Source organism: Gigantopelta aegis, chromosome 5 (genome assembly GCF_016097555.1).
Source record: "Gigantopelta aegis isolate Gae_Host chromosome 5, Gae_host_genome, whole genome shotgun sequence".
NCBI classification, from domain to species: domain Eukaryota; kingdom Metazoa; phylum Mollusca; class Gastropoda; order Neomphalida; family Peltospiridae; genus Gigantopelta; species Gigantopelta aegis.
In genome coordinates this window covers 4,600,207-4,618,784 of record NC_054703.1, presented here as the reverse complement: position 1 = coordinate 4,618,784, position 18,578 = coordinate 4,600,207, and the positions used below count along the sequence as shown (strand labels likewise).

General features: G+C 41.5%; 1 protein-coding gene across 1 annotated transcript in view; it reads left to right on the top strand.

The window, feature by feature from the left end:
• The window catches only part of LOC121373484 (alpha-1,3-mannosyl-glycoprotein 2-beta-N-acetylglucosaminyltransferase-like), a 63,985-nt gene that overhangs the window by 26,151 nt on the left and 19,256 nt on the right, over nt 1-18,578 (top strand). Inside the window, exons 2-4 of the mRNA XM_041500151.1 lie at nt 3,602-3,760; nt 16,992-17,118; nt 17,823-17,835. Of these exons, the coding sequence (XP_041356085.1) occupies nt 3,659-3,760; nt 16,992-17,118; nt 17,823-17,835 (242 nt within the window). The 5' untranslated portion in view covers nt 3,602-3,658. The remainder of the gene's footprint in view (nt 1-3,601; nt 3,761-16,991; nt 17,119-17,822; nt 17,836-18,578) is intronic.

Sequence of the window (18,578 nt, the reverse complement as noted above, 5' to 3'; positions counted from 1 at the left end):
ATCAAGGAGAGGGATGTAGCCCAGTGGTAAAGCACTTGCCTGATGCGTGTTTGATGTGGGATCGATCCCCATTGGTAGCCCCATTGGGCTATTTTTCATTCCAGGAAATGAATGCACCATGACTGTACATGTATGTATATCAAAAGCTGTGGTATGTGATATCCTGTCTGTGGGATGGTACATATAAAAGATCCCTTGCTAGTAAAGGAAAAATGTAGCGGGTTTCCTCTCTGAGACTATATGTCAGAATTATCAAATGTTTGACATCCAGCAGAAGAAATTTGTTTTGTTTAACAACACCACTAGAGCACATTGATTAATCATCGGCTATTGGATGTCAAACATACGGTCATTTTTGACAGTCATAGAGAGAAAACCCACTACATTTTTTCATTAGTAGCAAGGGATCTTTTATATACATGTATATGCACCATCCCACAGACAGGATAGTACATACCACGACCTTCGATATACCAGTCGTGGTGCACTGGCTGGAACGATGGTGTCATGAAACAAACAAACTTTCAAACTGTTCCTACTATCAGCACTAGTATATATGTAATGTTGTTATGCACCAGTATATATGTAATGTTGTTATACACCAGTATATATGTAATGTTGTTATGCACCAGTATATATGTAATGTTGTTATGCACCAGTATATATGTAATGTTGTTATGCACCAAGGGCTAGATAAATCTGTCCGACCCGAGGACTAGATGATTTCTACATACGCGTGACGTCATAACTCATGTTTTACGACAATTGACGTCATAACTCATGGTTTTCAAAATTCTGTTTGCTATTTCACGTTGTATCATTGTTTTAAAAATATTTAAACAAATTAATATTTTCAACTTTATATTTATTGGTAAGTTGAACATTACATATTTATGTCGTTGCATAAGGTGGAGTACATGTATATGATTAAATGAGCTGGCAGGTGAAATGTTTACGAATCGTTCTACAATAAACAGACCGTAGCTGTTTACAAAATTAATGTTTTGTTACTGTAATTAAATGAGTTGGCAGGTGAAATATATACGAATCGTTCTACAATAAACAGACCATAGCTGTTTACAAAATTAATGTTTTGTTACTGTAATTAAATGAGCTGGCAGGTGAAATATATACGAATCGTTCTACAATAAACAGACCGTAGCTGTTTACAAAATTAATGTTTTGTTACTGTAATTAAATGAGTTGGCAGGTGAAATATATACGAATCGTTCTACAATAAACAGACCATAGCTGTTTACAAAATTAATGTTTTGTTACTGTAATTAAATGAGCCGGCAGGTGAAATGTATACGAATCGTTCTACAATAAACAGACCGTAGCTGTTTACAAAATTAATGTTTTGTTACTGTAATTAAATGGGCAAGACAAAGAATCAATCACCGTTGTGAGGTATAGATACGGCGATTCCAACCCTCGGGACTAAATGTTTTGTAAACCTCAGCCCTCACAAAAAACATTTTGTTCTTCGGGTTGGAATAGCCTTATCTATACCTCACAACGGTGATAGATTCTATTGTTATGATTTGGGGCGGGATGTAGCTCAGTGGTAAAGCATTCGCTTGATGCACGGTTGGTTTAGGATCGATCCCCATCAGTGGATCCATTGGGCTATTTCTCATTCCAGCCAGTGCATCACAACTGGTGTAACAAAGGCTGTGATACGTACTATCATGTCTGTGGGATACTGCATATAAAAGATCCCTTGCTGCTAATCAAAAAGAGTAGCCCATGAAGTGGTGACAGCGGGTTTTCTCTCTCAATATCTGGGTGGTCCTTAACCACAATATGTCTGATGCCATATAACCGTAAATAAAATGTGTTGAGTGCGTCGTTAAATAAAACATTAATTCCTTCCTTCTTCCTTCCTGTTATAATTTTTTAGATAAAATGATAGTAAGAGAACTGCTATTTAAATGTTTTCAAAATGCGTGAAATACATGTATGTTGTCCTATTTCAAAGCATTTCATGCCTATAACCACTTAAGGGTCCTTAACACTGAACTTCCAGCCAGATCAAAGTTCGAGGTGCACCCAACTTTTCATAGAAAAATTATCCTGTTATTGGTGTGTTGGTTGTATAAAAAAAAGTAGTCATATGGGCAAAAAATGTATGCAATTTTATTTCATTTAGTACTACTGTCAAGTAGCCTTGTGCTTGAAACATGTCTGGGGTACCAGTCAAAAAAGTACTAAAAGTTTGTGCGGAACTAGGGTAGTCATAGATGCTACCCATTATCTTTGAAATGATTAGCTTGACCCCCTAGTTTTTTTCTGATTCACTTTAAGGGTCAGGGGTATTTATATCTGGTGTTTATGTGGATTGATACGCTGCAGGTAGGAGTTTTAGCCATATGTGTTACTATTGTCGTCTATGGGATTTGATTTGGTTAGTATCCACTCTCATGGTGTGTTTTATTTTTATTATGTACATACTCTCAAATTATTTTCTGGCAGACAGCCTGTATACACTTCCCAAAACAATATATTTTTCTTCTGTGCAATTACCGCACATTAATTCTGACAAATCATGGAACATGCACAATTGTGTACTTTGTGTTCTGTCAACATCGCGAGGACAGAATCCAAACACAGATTAATATGGGTGTAGGGTGATTTTCCATCATTACTGGTAATGCTGCATTCTGATTGGTAGATCGGGGAATACTATTATCTTGATGACAGATTGGAGTTAGATGGAAACCCATCGAGACTGACACCGGATATGAAACCTGTAATAAAAATATTCCCGTGATACACGGAGCGCGTGCCGAGAATTGTATGTTTTTGGAAAACAGAACGTGATTGGTCATAATGACAAGTAATGTGTGTAATGAGATAGAAGTTTTTGTTGTAATAGCTAGAAGTATTTTGTAATGAGGTCGAAGTTTTTGTTACAATGGATAGAAGTATTTTGTAAGGAGGTTGAAGGTTTTGTTACAATGGCTAGAAATATTTTGTAAGGAGGTCGAAGGTTTTGTTACAATGTCTAGAAGTATTTTGTAAGGAGGTCGAAGGTTTTGTTACAATGGATAGAAGTATTTTGTAAGGAGGTCGAAGGTTTTGTTACAATGGATAGAAGTATTTTGTAAGGAGGTCGAAGGTTTTGTTACAATGGATAGAAGTATTTTGTAAGGAGGTCGAAGGTTTTGTTACAATGGCTAGAAGTATTTTGTAAGGAGGTTGAAAGTTTTCTTACATTAACTACATGTAGAACTACTATTGGGTATTATAAATCTTTCGAAAAGTTTTTTAGGTTTCAATTTTTTTTTTTTTTAAATCATACCATTATTTTGTTGTGTTGTTTGACTGAATTTGGCTCTACTCTTAAAATTCATGAAATCTCTAGTAACAGTATTTCCGAGAAACTTAATTTGTCATATTTATTAAGAGGATTGATATTGCTCGCCCGAGTCACCTTCACCTTGCCTTGGTTTTGCTTATGGCAAAGACTGTACGTGTACTAGGTTACTTTTAACAATACAAAATAATGATGATTACTCAAAGATTTTAATTTTATTTTTGTACATTTATTTTGTTAAAATGTTTTAATTTTAATGCATATTGCTCTGTTTTTCCCCAGGTTCTGCTAACTATGGTATAGTGAAGGTTTCCATGGCAACGTTGGCGGTGATTGAGGATGCGGATTCGGCGAAGCCACATTGTGTCTGTGATACTGTTCGTGTTTCTTTCCTGGAACCTGCTCACGTTCTACGTTCTCTCTAACAAACCCATGGGCAAGGTTAGTCAAACTATACACAGTGTTGGTGTATACCACATTCTACGTTCTCTCTAACAAACCCATGGGCAAGGTTTAGTCAAACTATACGCAGTGTTGGTGTATACCACATTCTACATTCTCTCTAACAAACCCATGGGCAAGGTTAGTCAAGCTATACGCAGTGTTGGTGTATACCACATTCTACGTTCTCTCTAACAAACCCATGGGCAAGGTTAGTCAAGCTATATGCAGTGTTGGTGTATACCACATTCTATGTTCTCTCTAACAAACCCATGGGCAAGGTTTAGTCAAACTATACGCAGTGTTGGTGTATACCACATTCTATGTTCTCTCTAACAAACCCATGGGCAAGGTTTAGTCAAACTATACGCAGTGTTGGTGTATACCACATTCTACGTTCTCTCTAACAAACCCATGGGCAAGGTTAGTCAAACTATACGCAGTGTTGGTGTATACCACATTCTACGTTCTCTCTAACAAACCCATGGGCAAGGTTAGTCAACCATGCTAGGTCCATCAATAGAAAAACCCATGGGCAAGGTTGGTCAACCATGCTAGGACCATCAATAGAAAAACACATGGGCAAGGTTGGTCAACCATGCTAGGACCATCAATAGAAAAACACATGGGCAAGGTTGGTCAACCATGCTAGGTCCATCAATAGAAAAACACATGGGCAAGGTTGGTCAACCAAGCTAGGTCCATCAATAGAAAAACACATGGGCAAGGTTGGTCAACCAAGCTAGGTCCATCAATAGAAAAACACATGGGCAAGGTTGGTCAACCAAGCTAGGTCCATCAATAGAAAAACACATGGGCAAGGTTGGTCAACCATGCTAGGACCATCAATAGAAAAACACATGGGCAAGGTTGGTCAACCATGCTAGGTCCATCAATAGAAAAACACATGGGCAAGGTTCGTAAACAGAGCTAGGACCATCAATAGAAAAACACATGGGCAAGGTTGGTCAACCAAGCTAGGACCATTAATAGAAAAACCCATGGGCAAGGTTGGTCAACCATGCTAGGACCATCAATAGAAAAACACATGGGCAAGGTTCGTAAACAGAGCTAGGACCATCAATAGAAAAACACATGGGCAAGGTTGGTCAACCATGCTAGGACCATCAATAGAAAACCCCATGGGCAAGGTTGGTCAACCATGCTAGGTCCATCAATAGAAAAACACATGGGCAAGGTTAGTAAACAGAGCTAGGACCATCAGTAGAAAAACACATGGGCAAGGTTGGTCAACCATGCTAGGACCATCAATAGAAAAACACATGGGCAAGGTTGGTCAACACTGTTAGGTCCATCAATAGAAAAACCCATGGGCAAGGTTGGTCAACCATGCTAGGACCATCAATAGAAAAACCCATGGGCAAGGTTGGTCAACCAAGCTAGGACCATCAATAGAAAAACCCATGGGCAAGGTTGGTCAACCAAGCTAGGTCCATCAATAGAAAAACACATGGGCAAGGTTGGTCAACCATGCTAGGACCATCAATAGAAAAACCCATGGGCAAGGTTGGTCAACCAAGCTAGGTCCATCAATAGAAAAACCCATGGGCAAGGTTGGTCAACCAAGCTAGGTCCATCAATAGAAAAACACATGGGCAAGGTTAGTCAACACTGTTAGGTCCATCAATAGAAAAACCCATGGGCAAGGTTGGTCAACCATGCTAGGACCATCAATAGAAAAACACATGGGCAAGGTTAGTATGCTAGGACCATCAAGTTCATAAACAGAGCTAGGACCATCAATAGAAAAACACATGGTCCATCAATAGAAAAACACATGGGCAAGGTTGGTCAACCATGCTAGGTCCATCAATAGAAAAACCCATGGGCAAGGTTGGTCAACCATGCTAGGTCCATCAATAGAAAAACACATGGGCAAGGTTCGTAAACAGAGCTAGGACCATCAATAGAAAAACCCATGGGCAAGGTTGGTCAACCATGCTAGGTCCATCAATAGAAAAACACATGGGCAAGGTTGGTCAACAGAGCTAGGACCATCAATAGAAAAACACATGGGCAAGGTTGGTCAACCATGCTAGGACCATCAATAGAAAAACACATGGGCAAGGTTGGTCAACCATGCTAGGTCCATCAATAGAAAAACCCATGGGCAAGGTTGGTCAACCATGCTAGGACCATCAATAGAAAAACCCATGGGCAAGGTTGGTCAACCAAGCTAGGACCATCAATAGAAAAACCCATGGGCAAGGTTGGTCAACCACTAGGACCATCAATAGGTCCATCAATAGGTCAACCAAAGGTCCATCATGGGCAAGGTTGGTCAACCATGCTAGGACCATCAATAGAAAAACACATGGGCAAGGTTGGTCAACACTGTTAGGTCCATCAATAGAAAAACACATGGGCAAGGTTGGTCAACCAAGCTAGGTCCATCAATAGAAAAACACATGGGCAAGGTTGGTCAACCATGCTAGGTCCATCAATAGAAAAACCCATGGGCAAGGTTGGTCAACCATGCTAGGACCATCAATAGAAAAACCCATGGGCAAGGTTGGTCAACCAAGCTAGGTCCATCAATAGAAAAACCCATGGGCAAGGTTGGTCAACCAAGCTAGGTCCATCAATAGAAAAACACATGGGCAAGGTTGGTCAACCATGCTAGGTCCATCAATAGAAAAACACATGGGCAAGGTTGGTCAACCATGCTAGGACCATCAATAGAAAAACACATGGGCAAGGTTGGTCAACCACTAGGTTAGGTCCATCAATAGAAAAACACATGGGCAAGGTTGGTCAACCATGCTAGGTCCATCAATAGAAAAACCCATGGGCAAGGTTGGTCAACCATGCTAGGACCATCAATAGAAAAACACATGGGCAAGGTTCGTAAACAGAGCTAGGACCATCAATAGAAAAACACATGGGCAAGGTTGGTCAACCATGCTAGGACCATCAATAGAAAAACACATGGGCAAGGTTGGTCAACCATGCTAGGTCCATCAATAGAAAAACACATGGGCAAGGTTGGTCAACCATGTAAACAGGGCAAGGTTGGTCTAGGACCATCAATAGAAAAACACATGGGCAAGGTTGGTCAACCATGCTAGGACCATCAATAGAAAAACACATGGGCAAGGTTGGTCAACACTGTTAGGTCCATCAATAGAAAAACACATGGGCAAGGTTGGTCAACCATGCTAGGACCATCAATAGAAAAACCCATGGGCAAGGTTGGTCAACCAAGCTAGGACCATCAATAGAAAAACCCATGGGCAAGGTTGGTCAACACTGTAGAAAAACACATGGGCAAGGTTGGTCAACACTGTTAGGTCCATCAATAGAAAAACCCATGGGCAAGGTTGGTCAACCATGCTAGGACCATCAATAGAAAAACACATGGGCAAGGTTGGTCAACCATGCTAGGACCATCAATAGAAAAACACATGGGCAAGGTTAGTCAACACTGTTAGGTCCATCAATAGAAAAACCCATGGGCAAGGTTCGTAAACAGAGCTAGGTCCATCAATAGAAAAACACATGGGCAAGGTTCGTAAACAGAGCTAGGACCATCAATAGAAAAACACATGGGCAAGGTTGGTCAACCATGCTAGGACCATCAATAGAAAAACACATGGGCAAGGTTGGTCAACCATGCTAGGTCCATCAATAGAAAAACACATGGGCAAGGTTCGTAAACAGAGCTAGGACCATCAATAGAAAAACACATGGGCAAGGTTGGTCAACCATGCTAGGACCATCAATAGAAAAACACATGGGCAAGGTTGGTCAACCATGCTAGGTCCATCAATAGAAAAACACATGGGCAAGGTTGGTCAACCATGCTAGGTCCATCAATAGAAAAACACATGGGCAAGGTTCGTAAACAGAGCTAGGACCATCAATAGAAAAACACATGGGCAAGGTTGGTCAACCATGCTAGGTCCATCAATAGAAAAACACATGGGCAAGGTTGGTCAACCATGCTAGGTCCATCAATAGAAAAACACATGGGCAAGGTTGGTCAACCAAGCTAGGACCATCAATAGAAAAACACATGGGCAAGGTTGGTCAACCATGCTAGGTCCATCAATAGAAAAACACATGGGCAAGGTTCGTAAACAGAGCTAGGACCATCAATAGAAAAACACATGGGCAAGGTTGGTCAACCATGCTAGGACCATCAATAGAAAAACACATGGGCAAGGTTGGTCAACCATGCTAGGACCATCAATAGAAAAACACATGGGCAAGGTTGGTCAACCAAGCTAGGACCATCAATAGAAAAACCCATGGGCAAGGTTGGTCAACCAAACTAGGTCCATCAATAGAAAAACACATGGGCAAGGTTGGTCAACCATGCTAGGACCATCAATAGAAAAACCCATGGGCAAGGTTGGTCAACCATGCTAGGACCATCAATAAAAAAACACATGGGCAAGGTTGGTCAACCAAGCTAGGTCCATCAATAGAAAAACACATGGGCAAGGTTGGTCAACCATGCTAGGACCATCAATAGAAAAACACATGGGCAAGGTTGGTCAACCAAGCTAGGACCATCAATAGAAAAACACATGGGCAAGGTTGGTCAACCAAACTAGGTCCATCAATAGAAAAACACATGGGCAAGGTTGGTCAACCATGCTAGGACCATCAATAGAAAAACACATGGGCAAGGTTGGTCAACCATGCTAGGTCCATCAATAGAAAAACACATGGGCAAGGTTCGTAAACAGAGCTAGGACCATCAATAGAAAAACACATGGGCAAGGTTGGTCAACCATGCTAGGACCATCAATAGAAAAACACATGGGCAAGGTTGGTCAACCAAGCTAGGTCCATCAATAGAAAAACACATGGGCAAGGTTGGTCAACCATGCTAGGTCCATCAATAGAAAAACCCATGGGCAAGGTTGGTCAACCATGCTAGGACCATCAATAGAAAAACCCATGGGCAAGGTTGGTCAACCAAGCTAGGTCCATCAATAGAAAAACACATGGGCAAGGTTGGTCAACCATGCTAGGACCATCAATAGAAAAACACATGGGCAAGGTTGGTCAACCAAGCTAGGTCCATCAATAGAAAAACACATGGGCAAGGTTGGTCAACCATGCTAGGACCATCAATAGAAAAACACATGGGCAAGGTTGGTCAACCAAGCTAGGACCATCAATAGAAAAACACATGGGCAAGGTTGGTCAACCAAGCTAGGTCCATCAATAGAAAAACACATGGGCAAGGTTGGTCAACCATACTAGGACCATCAATAGAAAAACACATGGGCAAGGTTGGTCAACCAAGCTAGGTCCATCAATAGAAAAACACATGGGCAAGGTTGGTCAACCATGCTAGGACCATCAATAGAAAAACACATGGGCAAGGTTGGTCAACCATGCTAGGACCATCAATAGAAAAACACATGGGCAAGGTTGGTCAACCATGCTAGGACCATCAATAGAAAAACACATGGGCAAGGTTGGTCAACCATACTAGGACCATCAATAGAAAAACACATGGGCAAGGTTGGTCAACCAAGCTAGGTCCATCAATAGAAAAACACATGGGCAAGGTTGGTCAACCAAGCTAGGACCATCAATAGAAAAACCCATGGGCAAGGTTGGTCAACCAAGCTAGGTCCATCAATAGAAAAACACATGGGCAAGGTTGGTCAACCATGCTAGGTCCATCAATAGAAAAACACATGGGCAAGGTTGGTCAACCATGCTAGGTCCATCAATAGAAAAACACATGGGCAAGGTTGGTCAACCATGCTAGGTCCATCAATAGAAAAACACATGGGCAAGGTTCGTAAACAGAGCTAGGACCATCAATAGAAAAACACATGGGCAAGGTTGGTCAACCATGCTAGGACCATCAATAGAAAAACACATGGGCAAGGTTGGTCAACCATGCTAGGTCCATCAATAGAAAAACACATGGGCAAGGTTCGTAAACAGAGCTAGGACCATCAATAGAAAAACACATGGGCAAGGTTGGTCAACCATGCTAGGACCATCAATAGAAAAACACATGGGCAAGGTTGGTCAACCAAGCTAGGTCCATCAATAGAAAAACACATGGGCAAGGTTGGTCAACCATGCTAGGTCCATCAATAGAAAAACACATGGGCAAGGTTGGTCAACCAAGCTAGGTCCATCAATAGAAAAAAAAACACATGGGCAAGGTTGGTCAACCATGCTAGGACCATCAATAGAAAAACACATGGGCAAGGTTGGTCAACCATGCTAGGTCCATCAATAGAAAAACACATGGGCAAGGTTGGTCAACCAAGCTAGGTCCATCAATAGAAAAACACATGGGCAAGGTTGGTCCATCAACCATGCTAGGTCCATCAATAGAAAAACACATGGGCAAGGTTGGTCAACCAAGCTAGGTCCATCAATAGAAAAACACATGGGCAAGGTTGGTCAACCATGCTAGGTCCATCAATAGAAAAACACATGGGCAAGGTTGGTCAACCAAGCTAGGACCATCAATAGAAAAACACATGGGCAAGGTTGGTCAACCAAGCTAGGTCCATCAATAGAAAAACACATGGGCAAGGTTGGTCAACCAAGCTAGGACCATCAATAGAAAAACACATGGGCAAGGTTGGTCAACCAAGCTAGGTCCATCAATAGAAAAACACATGGGCAAGGTTGGTCAACCATGCTAGGTCCATCAATAGAAAAACACATGGGCAAGGTTCGTAAACAGAGCTAGGACCATCAATAGAAAAACACATGGGCAAGGTTGGTCAACCAAGCTAGGACCATCAATAGAAAAACACATGGGCAAGGTTGGTCAACCAAGCTAGGACCATCAATAGAAAAACACATGGGCAAGGTTGGTCAACCAAGCTAGGACCATCAATAGAAAAACACATGGGCAAGGTTGGTCAACCAAGCTAGGACCATCAATAGAAAAACACATGGGCAAGGTTGGTCAACCAAGCTAGGTCCATCAATAGAAAAACACATGGGCAAGGTTGGTCAACCAAGCTAGGACCATCAATAGAAAAACACATGGGCAAGGTTGGTCAACCAAGCTAGGTCCATCAATAGAAATAGTCATGTTGGGGAAGGTTGGTAAACCAAGCTAGGTCCATCAATAGAAAAACACATGGGCAAGGTTCATGAACCAAGCTAGGTCCATCAATAGAAAAACACATGGGCAAGGTTCATGAACCAAGCTAGGTCCATCAATAGAAAAACACATGGGCAAGGTTCATGAACCAAGCTAGGACCATCAATAGAAATAGTCATGTTGGGGAAGGTTGGTAAACTAAGTTGTGTCCATAAATAGAAATAGCAGTTTTGTTGAAGGTTATTAAACAAAATTATATCTATAAATAAAAATAGTAATATTCATGTAGGTTATACTGAGTGAAGTTATACCCATTAAGCGATTTGCTGTCAGCTGTTGCATACATAAAACACATTTTTTGAACTGAATGCTCACAAGGTGTGTGTGACATGTGTTATGTCAGGTAAAACGGGTATGGAGCGATACCCACATTTTTCACAGATTTTATTTGTTTTAAGTTAACCTTTTTGACAAAATTAATTATTCTTATATATTACTGTTTTCTTTTCTTAACTCTAACCCTAACCTAAACGTAACCCATTTTCTTTCTGGGAGAGGCCCCTCCATACCCGCTCTTGACTCTGGTTGCATTCAGTTCCGTAGAACTGAACTGAACTGAACATTTATTTCTCTCAGGCCGTAATCCACGGCATATGAGGAACAATATATAATACAACAATTCACACTTTTTAACAAGATGACAGAGTAAAACTATTCACATAAGTATATCTACATAAAACGAACATGGGAATATAATTATAAATAATTGGTTTGGGTTTGCATACACAATAATAATACAATAAAGCTATGAGCCGGAGGGCTTGAAAGTATTCATAATATGTTTACAAAATATTGCAAGTTTTCGGAGGACACAAGTTTTTTTACAATTAAATAATTCGTGAAATTTATATGTGTTTGGTTTGGATCGATAATATTTCGGTATATATTGAAGTCTGAATTGGTTGAAATATGGGCATGTAAAAATATAATGGAATTCATCTCCGATGTCGTTAGTGTTGCATAAAAAACACAATCTATCATGTAATGGTTTACGTATCCATCTACCTGTCTCTATTGGAAGATTGTGGTTTGATACTCTAAAACGTAACAATGGGCACCAATGTTTTTTTTCTAATAAATTTAAATAATTTTCGAATGCTATACTGCTTTTAAATATTTTGTAACAAGATGCTTTCGATGAAGTGTCAATATGACTGTACCATGTTTGCAAAAATTGATCTATGAGTTTTGTTGAAATAAACATTTTCAACAATGAAGCACTATTAATACGCTCACAATGTGACCACCATATGTATGTGCAACCAATATTATCTAAAATTGATTTTATAAAAGCTATCCATTTGTGATCATAAAAATGTGTATTATAATCATTCAATAACATTCTGTACACTAGAGATACACTGAGATTGCTTTGCTGGCTTTTAACAAATGGCCGTTGACTTGAACATCTGTGTAATCAAACTCATTAATGGTCGGTGGGTTGTAGGGCTTGAACTGGAGAATTTGTCACCCACAACAATTGCTAAAATAATTGCCACGGATGAAATGGCCCACCGATGGCAATTTTGAGCCTGCCAGTGGCAATTGGGTTTTTTGAAGTGACAAATTTGCAGCAAATGAACTTGACTGAAAGGTTATTTTGTTGTATGGAGATATATTTCAAGTGTTAAATACTGACAGATAACGTACACTACATGTAGGTGTATACGTTTTGCCCACAAAAGTACTGTTAGTGATGCTCTCGACCTGTGGCAGTTTTTATCTCAGCGAGGGCAAATTGCCATCGGTGCCGACATCAAGTTCGAGCTGTGGGTTTTATCATGCATTAGATAATGAACAAAAAAGCCAAGAAATATTTTTACATTTGGCATTTGTAATCGTTATTCATTCGCAGTTTTCATAATTCTGTATTGTTTTAAAAACAAACATTCCTTTCCTTTCTCTAACTCTGTAGACCAAGTGTCAAGACAGCAATATGTTAAGACACCAAATAGCCATAGTTTAAAATGTGCTGGGGTGTTGTTAAACAAACATTCCTTTCCTTTCTCTCACTATGTAGACCAAGTGTAGAAATAACCATATGTTAGACACCAAATAGCCGTAGTTTAAAATGTGCTGAGGTGTCGTTAAACAAACATTCCTTTCCTTTCTCTCACTATGTTGACCAAGTGTAGAAATAACCATATGTTAGATACCAAATAGCAGTAATTTAAAATGTGCTGAGGTGTTGTTAAACAAACATTCCTTTCCTTTCTGTCACTATCTAGACCAAGTGTAGAAATAACCATATGTTAGACACCAAATAGCCGTAGTTTAAAATGTGCTGAGGTGTCGTTAAACAAACATTCCTTTCCTTTCTCTCACTATCTGGACCAAGTGTAGAAATAACCATATGTTAGACACCAAATAGCCGTAGTTTAAAATGTACTGAGGTGTCATTAAACAAACATTCCTTTCCTTTCTGTCACTATCTAGACCAAGTGTAGAAATAACCATATGTTAGACACCAAATAGCCGTAGTTTAAAATGTGCTGGGGTGTTGTTAAACAAACATTCCTTTCCTTTCTCTCACTATGTAGACCAAGTGTAGAAATAACCATATGTTAGACACCAAATAGCCGTAGTTTAAAATGTGCTGAGGTGTCATTAAACAAACATTCCTTTCCTTTTTATTTTTGGTGAGAATTTCCTGGTGCCCCACTGAGTGGTTACCTAGTTAAAAATAATCTGAACCGCACTTCGGGTACTTCAAATTAAAAAATAATGTCCGCTGCTCACTAACCCAACCCCCACCCCACCACCACCACCCTCAAATGTGATCCACTCTGGAACAGCCCTTAGGACCACATGCAACAATGAGTGTTTCCATTGCCTCCAGTTGTATTGGTGATTAATAGTTGTGGCATTGTTCAATTTACTACAACACAGGAGAGCGTTGAACGCTTGATAAATATTGATAATGATTGGCTCTTCTGTGGCACAGATACTCACACACTGACACACACTGACACTGACACACACAGACACCGTGGGTGAAAGCTGGTTAATAAAATAGCGGATTGTGAGATTTCCGACTGAGAGATTAAGTGCTGGCTCACACTCTGATATCCACGGTGTGAAAGAGGGAGGGGGAGCGAGAGGGGGGAGAGTGAGGGGGAGCGAGGGAGGGAGGAGAGAGAATAAAATAGCGGATTGACTGAGAGATTAAGTGCTGGCTGACACTCCGATATCCACAGTGTGTGTGTGTGTATGTGAGAGAGAGAGAGAGAGGGGGAGGGAGGGAGAGAGAGCGAATAAAATAGCGGATTGTGAGGTTTCCGACTGAGAGATTAAGTGCTGGCTCACACTCCGATATCCACGGTGTGTGTGTGTGAGAGAGAGGGGAGGGAGGGAGAGAGAGAGAATAAAATAGCGGATTGTGAGGTTTCCGACTGAGAGGTTAAGTGCTGGCTCACACTGATATCCACAGCGCATGCGAGAGAGGGAGGGAGGGAGAGAGAGAGAGGGAGGGAGAGAGAGAGAGAGGGGGAGGGAGAGAGAGATAGAGAGGGAGGGAGAGATAGAGAGGGAGGGATAGAGAGGGAGGGATAGAGAGGGAGGGAGGAGGGAGGGAGGGAGAGAGAGGGGGAGAGGGGGAGAGATAGAGAGCGAGAGAGAGAGGGAGGGAGGGGAGAGAGAGAGGGAGGGAGGGAGAGAGAGAGGGAGGGAGAGAGAGAGGGAGAGATAGAGGGGGGAGAGAGAGGGGGGGAGGGAGAGAGATAGAGAGAGAGGGAGGGAGAGAGATAGAGAGGGAGGGAGGGAGGGAGGGAGAGAGATAGAGAGGGAGGGGGAGAGAGAGAGAGGGAGGGAGGGAGATAGAGGGAGGGAGAGAGATAGAGAGAGAGGGAGGGAGCGAGAGAGATAGAGAGGGAGGGAGCGAGAGATAGAGAGCGAGAGAGAGGGGGGGAAGGGAGGGAGGGAGAGAGAGCACTTCCATTAGACACATTGATTTATCAGGGGCCGGGACGTAGCCCAGAGGTAAAGCGTTCGCTTGATGCACGGTCGGTCTAGGATCGATCCCCGTCGGTGGACCCATTGGGCTATGTCTCATTCCAGCCAGTGCTCCACAACTGGTGTAACAAAGGTCATGGTACAATGTATGTACTATCCTGTCTATAGGATGGTGCATATAAAAGATCTCTTGCTCTCAATATTTGTGTGGTCCTTAACCATACATGTATGTCTGACCCCATATAACCGTAAATAAAATGTGTTGAGTGTGCCGTTAAATAAAACATTTCTTTCCATTATGGCCGTCCACTTGTGTCCAGCTACACCAAATAAAACATTTCTTTCCTTTATGGCCGTCCATTTGTGTCCAGCTACACCAAATGTTAGCTGAAATTCGCCCAGTAGTAAAGTGTTTGCCTAATATGTAGTCGGTCTAGGATCGATCCCCGTCGGTGTGTCCATTGGGCTGTTTCTCGTTCCAGCCGGTGCGCCACAACTGGTGTAACAAAGACTGTGGTACAATGTATATATACTATCCTGGTTGTGGGATGGTGCTTATGAAAGATCACTTGCTGCTAATGGAAAAATGTGTCCTCTCTGTCCTGCATGTATATGTTGAAATGACCAAATGTTTTATATCCCATTAGCCAATGATTAATACATCAATGTGGTCTAGTGGTCAATGTGGTCTAGTGGTCAATGCGGTCTAGTGGTCAATGCGGTCTAGTGGTCAATGTAGTCTAGTGGTCAATATGGTCTAGTGGTGTCATTAAATAAAACTTCTTTTATTTTAAATTGCTATTTCTTGTTCCAGCCAGTGCTCCACAACTGGTATAACACAGGCTTTGGTATGTTCTACCCATTCTGTGGGATGCTGTGTATATATACGGGATTCCTTGCTGTTAATCGGAAAGAGTAGTCCATTGAATGGCTGTAGTGTTTTTCCTCTCTCATCGTCTGTGTGGTCCTTAACCATATATAATCATAATTAAAATGTGTTTAGTACGTCGTTGATGAAAACATTCTTTGTATGTCTTACGCCCTGTATAACCATAATTAAAATGTGTCGAGTGCGTCATTGATGAAAACATTCCTTGTATGTCTGATACCCTATATAATCATAATTAAAATGTGTTTAGTGCGTCGTTGATGAAAACATTCCTTGTATGTCTGACGCCCTGTATACCCATAATTAAAATGTGTCGAGTGCGTCATTGATGAAAACATTCCTTGTATGTCTGATACCCTATATAATCATAATTAAAATGTGTTTAGTGCGTCGTTGATGAAAACATTCCTTGTATGTCTGACGCCCTGTATACCCATAATTAAAATGTGTCGAGTGCGTCATTGATGAAAACATTCCTTGTATGTCTGATACCCTATATAATCATAATTAAAATGTGTTTAGTGCGTCGTTGATGAAAACATTCCTTGTATGTCTGATGCCCTGTATACCCATAATTAAAATGTGTCGAGTGCGTCATTGATGAAAACATTCCTTGTATGTCTGACACCCTATATAATCATAATTAAAATGTGTTTAGTGCGTCGTTGATGAAAACATTCCTTGTATGTCTGACGCCCTATATAATCATAATTAAAATGTGTTAGTGCGTCGTTGATGAAAACATTCCTTTCTTCCTTTCATTAGGGCTTGATGACGGTTTGTAAAACATTCATCTCATCATCTTAACCCATTCATTTTTTCCCCTCATCTCATTCAATGCCCAACTGGTGTATGTGCATCAAAGGCTGTGGTAGGTACTGTCTTGTTTACAAGAAAGTGCATATATAAAAGATCCTTTATTGGAAAGAGTAGCCCATATTTGTGGTGGAAGGAGGTTTTCTCAGTGTCTCCACCCTCCCCCTCCCCCCCCCTTCTCTCTCTCTCTCTCTCTCTCTCTCTCTCTCTCTCTCTCTCTCTCTCTCTCTCTCTCTCTCCACCACCCACTCTCTCCACCACCCACTCTCTCCACCCTCTTCCTCCCTCCCCCCTCTCTCTCTCTCTCTCTCTCTCTCTCTCTTTCTCTCTCTCTCCACTCCCACCCCCACCCCCAACTCCCCAACCCCTCAACCCCCCCCCCCCCAAGTTAAAAAAAACTTTATCTTTGCATCTTGTTCACTATATCTGTTCATTTGTTCACTTGACAGGTGGCCGAGGGCATGAGTCAGGAAGTTTTGTCTTCGCGACTTGTGCAGCTGGAAAAGGACATATCGCAGCAACTCCACGAAAACGAGAAACTCCTCAAACAGTTACGTCAACTCAGGGAAAACGCAGGTACGGTATAATGCAGGTGCAGTATAATGCAGGTGCAGTATAACGCAGGTATGCTATAACGCAGGTACGGTATAACGCAGGTACGGTATAACGCAGGTACGGTATAACGGGAAACTCCTCAAACAGTTACATCTACTATGGTATAACACAACGCGGGTCCGGTATAACGTAGGTCTGGTATAACACGGGTCCGGTATAACGCGGGTCCGGTATAACGCGGGGTCCGGTATAATGCAGGTGCGGTATAACGCAGGTACGGTATAACGCAGGTACGGTATAACGGGAAACTCCTCAAACAGTTACATCAACTATGGTATAACACAACGAGGGTCCGATATAACGCAGGTCTGGTATAGCACAGGTCCGGTATAACGCGGCCCCAGTATAACGCGGGTACGGTATAACGCGGCCCCAGTATAACGCGGGTACAGTATAATGCAGCCCCAGTATAATGCGGGTACGGTATAACGCGGCCCCAGTATAAGGCGGGTACGGTATAACGCCGTCCTGGTATAACACAGGTCTGGTATAACACGAGTCCGGTATAACGCGGGTCCGGTACGGTATAACGCAGCTACGGTATAACGCAGCTACGGTATAACGCGAACTGAAAAACTCCTCAGTCAGTTACATCAACTCAAGGACAATGCAGGTACGATATAACGCAAAACATAAACAAAAATTGGAAGTTTATCTCAACTTAGAAGGAAAATGCAGGTACGGTATAATGCAAAACATAAACAAATATTAAAAGTTTATCACAACACCACGAAAACGATTAACTCCTCAATGATTTACGTCAACTCAGGAAAAATGCAGGTGCCATATAATGTAAACAGAGAAACTCCTCAATCAGTTCCGTCAACTGGTGTAACAAAGGCCGTGGTATGTACTATCTTGTCTGTGGGATGGTGCATATAAAAGATCCCTTGATGCTAATTGAAAAGATTAGCCCATGAAGTGGCGACAGCAGGTTTCCTCTCAAAATCTGTGTGGTCCTTAACCATATGTCTGACACAATATAACCATAAATAAAATGTGTTGAGTGCGTCGTTAAATAAAAGATTTCCTTCCTAATTCATTTAGAAAATGATTAACAAGAAATGTTACAGTTGGAACAGTCACTTACACTAGTTACATGTAGGTGAACAGTTTACAAACATCGAAATAGTTCGAGAACGATTGTTCAGGGTACCAGTAGGTTATCACAGGTCAAGAAAGTCGAGAACGGTACTTTGTACATTGTTATTCACAGAATGTTATTAAAGTAAAACTACATGTATATATCACCTAGAGTTTGATCAGTTAGTGTTATTTAGGTACCGTACCAGTACGGCGACACTGGATGGGACGTAGTCCAGTGGTATAGCGCTCGCTTGATGTGTGATCAGTCTAGGATCGATCCCTGTCGGTGGGCCCAATGGGTTATTTCTCATTCCAGCCAGTGCATCATGACTGGT